Source organism: Papaver somniferum, chromosome 8 (assembly GCF_003573695.1).
Source record: "Papaver somniferum cultivar HN1 chromosome 8, ASM357369v1, whole genome shotgun sequence".
Classification (NCBI taxonomy): Eukaryota; Viridiplantae; Streptophyta; class Magnoliopsida; order Ranunculales; family Papaveraceae; genus Papaver; species Papaver somniferum.
The window spans coordinates 43,465,317-43,471,810 of NC_039365.1; the positions used below are offsets into that span (position 1 = coordinate 43,465,317).

A 6,494-nucleotide genomic window follows, 5' to 3' on the forward strand; every position below is an offset into this window, starting at 1 on the left:
ACTGATAGAAACGGAGATATCAGCCTCAATAAATCATAATCAAATGTTTCTTAATCACAATATGTACCTTTTTTTTTACAGAAGACAGAAGTAAAATGTGGTTAGTGGATGGTTTTCCCTTAACCAAACAAATATGTTAAACCAATGAATTAATCAAAAATGATAATTCAAATGATTACTGTACATATAAAATTAACAATTGATTTTCATTCGCCCCACTTCCGCACAAACTTATACCAAGCAGTGCTCTTCTTGCTCATTGCTGACATTGACCTTCGGGGTTTAGTTTTCTATTTAGACAGTGGCACATAATGAAACATAAATGAACAATGTGTCTTGCTTCTTAAAGTTCCTTCTCTTCTGTCGGTCCTTGAGGTGCCGAGCGAAAATAGGACAACACCCACATCCTAATGACATCAGACCAGAAAATCCCAAGTTAAGTGCTTGCAATTTGTTAGACATCTTTCATCAATTGAAGTTTATGAAAACTAGCGAACCAGATCTGCAAGAGAAATTAACCCCAGCAGCTGCTAAAGATAACCACAGCTCTAACATCTATGGATCAGTTTACCTCTAATCTATAAAGGCCAATCAGCCACATTATTGCTTAAACTTGTGCCATCTATTAATTCCCCCAACTCTTAACTTTTCAGCAATTGTTAGGGTTATCAGCACTTAATCTGATATGATTACAAAGTACTAACCTATGAATTAATTAAGTACTCAAATAATTTGTAGAAGCTTAAAAAGATCAGAAAATTATGATAATTTACTGGAAATCATCAAACATTATCACAGTCTAAAGTGAAAGAGTTGAATAAATGCTTACGATAATCAAATAATTTGTAGAAGCTTAAAAAGATCAGAAAATTATGATAATTTACTGGAAGTCATCAAACATTATCACAGTCTAAAGTGAAGGAGTTGAATAAATGCTTACGATAATCTATCAGCTGCATAGAATATTGGAAGCCTTCCTAGCCCGACACCCATCCACTTCTTTCTTTGACAGTTTATACCTTGATCTGCTTCAGAGCCTGTTGCTGTCAATACAAACTGGAGACAGCAAATCGTTAAGTCTACTTTCTAGTACAAACGGCAAACAACCAGGAGTAGTAGATGCATTCAAGAAAAAAGAAATATAACTATACGCGGTCAAATTGAAATGATGTAACATCTATTCTCATTAGGTGTTCATGACTTTCTGAAAGTGATCTATGATGCGAGACACTAAATGCTCCAACAGCTGATTTAGGCCAGAAGGTCTGCCACAATGTTAACAAGTCAAAGAAACCTTCTTAGGAGTCTGTTGAACTTTATAATTTCAGATAGAACAGAGAATCGACTAAACATGAGACATCAATTATGCAGAAGCAAAAAGAATGTTGGACACTGTACTTATTCAAGTTTGACTTGATAACTTAGACTGAATTGGTAACTTGATATTTTCTTCACAATCGGTCAGCTCATGACTGTTGCTGAAAAGAATTAGCTTTAAAATTTTCTACTCTGCTGCATCCACCACAACCAATGATTCAAACTCATTCACCTAAAGGTACTAACTGCTAAATTCGCTGGATTGTCTATGCAAGAATAAGAAATAAAAGTAAATCGAATGTCCTTGCAACAAGTCAGTCCACTTGCGAGATAATTCTTTGCATGAATCTAGGATGTGCAAGTTGTAAAGGCTGGGTAAATAGACACAACTAGTGCTGAAAGAGTCTTCCCAACACTCGAGAAAAAAATGACAGAGAGATGTAGGACATACCAAAGGAAAGAGTATAGCCAGGACTCCACTGCCCACAAGACGAGAATAAAAGAAAATTGGAAGAACACATGGGCTTCCTGAAACAATCAAACACAAGGAAAAGGTAAAAATTTGCCACCTCCACAATTTAAAAGGGAAAAGAAGAGAGAAAGAAAAACCCTGGGTATAAGAGAACCAATCACCCAGGGTATAAGATCACTGAATGAAAAACACCAATAGAGCTCAAATACATGCTAACTGAATTGGATGCGACGTAAATCGCAAGTGCATGAGACTCCTCCATTAGTTTTTCGTCCCAGAAATATGAAAAGTAGTTGAAAAAGAGAAAATATCATTACCGAACCCTGCAAAAAAGGCCCAGTTTGATTCAAAAAAGTCTAGCCTTTTCTCCAAGCTCACTTCAGCCAGACTCCATTTGTACCTAGAAAAAAGAAAAACAAAAAAAAAGAACATGATGAGCCTTTTGCCGAGTAATTTTCAGTTCAACATGAAGGAAATACACGTGCAAGCATGCATACTTACTCAAAACAATAATATGCATACATCCATGAAAGAAGTAAGAAACTGAGCATCTTTCCAACATACGGTATGTAACCCACGGCATAGACCTACTTCATGTTCCAACAGTAATAAATGTTAGCCAAACAGCTCAAACACACATATAAAAGCCTATCCCACTAGTAAGATTGATTTGAGACTGGACATAACGGGAAGAAAGAAACACAAAATTCATAGAAGGTTTAATGTATAAACAGCTGCACCTCTAGAAAAAAGAAGCCCAGCAAAAGCATAGAGAAGACCGTTTCTCCAAATCCAATCATAAACCTAACAAGGAATGGAAAAGAAGAAAATGGATCTTTTGAGCAAACCTTCTGGTAAGTATTAATGTACCGATAGCAAAGGCTCTACTTCTAGACGGAAAAGCAAAGGTTAGATAATTACCCGCCAACTCCAGCCGGCTTATTTTGTGCATCACCCAACTCCTTTTTGCTTGATGGCTCTGCCCTTCCCACGGCAGCATAAGCATTCTTAGCAATGTCAGTGTACCTGAATTAAGTATCAGGATTTAATATACCATACCTTAGACCACACACATTAGGAGTACACTAGAAAGGTTTTAAGACTAAGATATCTAAGATATCATTTATTGATGGGCAAGACAATGGTAATTTTGTCCATAACGATATTCAGTTCTAATACTGCATCTTAGAAACTCAAACACAAATAAATGCAATTTTATTGGTACGTTAAATTCTTTTTCTTCAATGTTTTCATATTGATTGAAACATAATGTTTAACGTTTTAAAGTTAGTAGCACCAAAAGCGAAGTGGATTTATGGCCAGAATCCAGGATACATTCTAATCGGCAATATCTTGACATCTTGACTAGGATGACTACAAGATATCAAATTGCTACACTATCCTCTCTAAATGACATGTATATGAGAGATAACAAGTCAACTTTCACGTGTGTCACGGAACTGAAAACCATCAAAATTTCGCACTGGATCATTTTCTTTATGCACCACTTGGAACTCCATGAACAGTTCATCTTGGGTCAATGGAAGTGCACAAGCGGTAAAAATTTTGGAATTTTTTGAGAGTGGTTTAAATGACATAAAACAGGACTAAAGTAGTCTAGGAGGATGTGATTCTTCCAGAACACATGCACGCTTCATGCTTGGTTGTCACGAATGTGCCCATTTGCCTCCATATAAAACATGTTAAATATGATCAGTTAATCACCCATTCCTAGTGACAGCCAGTAAATTGGTCACTCCCCGAGGAGTTCCAGTGAGAAGGAGTCTGAACAATGTAACATTATTAGCTGACTAGATCAGGCAATCATGCAGTGTGCCATTATCATCAAATATACTTGCTGGTAGTTTGAAACTAGTTTGAAACTAGAAAACTTCAAAGAACCAAGAAAGTAACAGAGAGGAAATCTGAGATATATCATGTTAATTGCTTGGAAGGTTTAAATAATACCAGATATTACTCAGTAGAATGCAGAGAACATAAAGAGGATAAAACCATAGCATCTGCGACGAAACCATCACAAAATAAGATCACAGGGAAGCTGAAATAATATCCATTCAAATAATCTAGATAGATAGATAGATAGATAGATAGATAGATAGATAGATAGATAGATAGATAGATAGATAGATAGATAGATAGATAGATAGATAGATAGATAGATAGATAGATAGATAGATAGATAGATAGATAGATAGATAGATAGATAGATAGATAGATAGATAGATAGATAGATAGATAGATAGATAGATAGATAGATAGATAGATAGATAGATAGATAGATAGATAGATAGATAGATAGATAGATAGATAGATAGATGGATGTGAGTCATGTGACATCATGTGCTGTGAGACATGTTAAAGAACAGCATATTCTTAAATGAGTAAGGTAGAGATCAGAATGTCTAAAAGAACACCATGGAAAGACTGGCAACAGTCAACATCTTCACCTAGATGTTGCCCCTCTAAATTGCCGTCCATACATAATAAGTTTCGGCGACTACAAAAATAATTTACCGGAAGGAAGAGTTTTACTTGAATAGTGATTTAGGAGTTGAACATTACTTACCAAAATGAACATCCAAATGGAACATGTTAATCATGTTGAACAAGTAATCAAAGCCATTTATGCCACGAAAACTATATTCGCAAAGGTCCATTCTAGAAGGGCAGTTTTCCTACTACGTTAGTAATTATAAGTCCCATTCTAATGTAAGATACAAAATCCCCAGACCAACATAATGCACCACATTCAGTCTATTACACTTGAGGCATCATATAAGAAACAAATCACGGAATAGCTAACAACAATACTAAACGCATACCGCATACGTACATAGAAAAGCTGTACGAGTCCACGATGCAGAAAGGAATAGAATTTCAAAATCCCTCCAAAGGAACATGAATCTTGAGTACCAAACTGTTGACATTGGTTAGGTAATATCCATTCCAGTGTTGGAATTACTAGTGACTTTAAAATAAACATGCTGCAAAAGATAAAAGACAATAAGAAATCTAACAACTAAATTGGACAATTTATCATTCTGACAAAAAAAAAATTGACCTAAATTGAGAAATATTACCTTCCTAAGAAGATAAAACCATTCAATATAAAACACTGTGCAGTTCGAATCGAAAGCTTCTTCGACCTGGAAGACCAAAACACGGTTATAAATCAAAATCAAATTTGGATTGAATTTATCAAATAAGAAAAAAGAGAAGAGTAAAAAACAAAAACCTAAAACAGAAAAAGATGACCCTATGAAGACAGCAAGCTTCTCTAAAACCTTCCAAGTAGAGGATTAATGCTTGCTTAAGTTTACTTCTTATATCATTATTTGTTGATTCAGCCATTAAACTCAGTTGCTCGGACTCTCTTTTTCAATGGAGCTGCTTTTACAGAGAGAGAGAGAATACCAAAACAAGGGTTTCCTTTTCTGTGTGACTAAAATAAAAGAGAATATGAAAATTTCAGAATATACAACGGAAAGTCAGAATTTTTGATCGGATGAACGATTCGTATTGTTGGTTTCCGATTCGATTCGGTTTGGGACAATTTTAATTTTTATCTTGGTAAATAATTCTACCTTATCTTGGACACATCTCTTGTGGGACCCACACAACTCACTTAACTACGACACACAAGCATCGACGTGTCTAATGTACAAGGATAATTATCCCTTGTTTAGTCGGCTAATCCCATCTCCATTTAAACTTCACCTGTATATATACATGTATATACAACTTCGAGTATCAAGATGAAATAAAACAAAACGCTCCCACGTTCTCTTCTCGTCTATCTTTTCATTTTCATTTTCATTATCTTGTATTACACCAACAGTTCTAGCTTGGTGAAATGATACACATGCTCCTTACTGTATTGAGAGATGAGTCGGTAATAATCTGGGAAAGCAGTCGGTAATAATACAACACGTTATCAGCATGAATAGCTCGATGTCGCCAATTGATAAACCAGTGTTCGACGATGTTTATGCCGAGCTGACGGGGATGATACCCACAAAGCCATATAATCAACTTCACAATTTATATTTGTGTTTTGAGTTAAATTTGTGTTTTTGATTATATATGTGAATAATAGTACTGACTCTGTTGTTTTTATTGATCAGGGTAGTAACAATATTAATGAAGGAAAATTGTTCTACAAGTATTGTAAACTTGTATGGATGTTTTTGGGTAAGTGCGGGAAGGTGAGAACCACGTCTCCGTAAACTTTAATAATTTTCCGCTATATTATTTTTGTTATGATACTTGCGGTTTTAATACCGGCGAAGCGAGAAATTGTCTTATCCCTAAAGGATAAGATAAATTTAATTTCTCTTGCTCTAAATAATCTCCAGAGATTTTGAAATAATTCCACCAGAAGCTGGAATTTCGTCTAGCATAGTATGGATGCGAAAGGCACGGTCCGCTAGCCGTTCGGTCCCAGAAGTGACCCGTTATAAAAGTGCTAGTCGTTCCTATTGGTGGTCCCTGAAGTGAGCAACTAGGAAGCTTTTCCATAAAGAATGTATCCATTTGTACACTTGTAAATTAATATTTCGTTGGCTATGAAGGTGACAAAATTGGAGATTTGTTGATATTGTATTAGTGCCATATTTGTTTGGATGTTTATCCTTTGTTTTAAGTTTTGTCTATTTTCTTTGCTTATTTTTGTTAGTAATGGATT

The 6,494-nt window shown here is 35.3% G+C and overlaps 1 protein-coding gene across 3 annotated transcripts; it reads right to left on the reverse strand.

Annotated features, from left to right (window-relative positions):
* Positions 1-5: 5 nt before the first annotated feature.
* On the reverse strand, positions 6-5,264 carry LOC113302201 (protein EI24 homolog). 3 transcript variants are annotated; one of them, XR_003336695.1, is made up of 11 exons: positions 5,046-5,264; positions 4,891-4,956; positions 4,644-4,794; positions 3,758-3,810; positions 2,711-2,815; positions 2,530-2,593; positions 2,291-2,376; positions 2,107-2,189; positions 1,769-1,845; positions 941-1,043; positions 6-407 (listed from the first exon to the last, which is right to left on the reverse strand). XR_003336695.1 is itself a non-coding variant. In XM_026551064.1 (11 exons), the coding sequence occupies exons 1-11, from the start codon at positions 5,159-5,161 to the stop codon at positions 344-346; spliced, it is 981 nt and encodes a 326-aa protein (XP_026406849.1). In that variant the 5' UTR covers positions 5,162-5,263; the 3' UTR covers positions 6-343. The 3 variants fall into 3 exon arrangements, 2 of the variants coding, with proteins under 2 accessions (XP_026406849.1, XP_026406850.1); XM_026551064.1 differs by having other exon boundaries at positions 941-1,056; positions 5,046-5,263; XM_026551065.1 differs by lacking the exon at positions 3,758-3,810 and having other exon boundaries at positions 941-1,056; positions 4,633-4,794; positions 5,046-5,263.
* Positions 5,265-6,494: the final 1,230 nt, after the last annotated feature.

Coding starts and splice junctions, on each gene's coding strand:
- LOC113302201 (XM_026551064.1), bottom strand. CDS start 5,161: ATGGCTGAATCAACAAATAATGATATAAGAAGTAAACTTAAGCAAGCA. Junction 2,594..2,710: donor AAGCCGGCTGGAGTTGGCGG/GTAATTATCTAA, acceptor ATTCCTTGTTAG/GTTTATGATTGGATTTGGAG. Junction 2,377..2,529: donor TGGGCTTCTTTTTTCTAGAG/GTGCAGCTGTTT, acceptor AACATGAAGTAG/GTCTATGCCGTGGGTTACAT.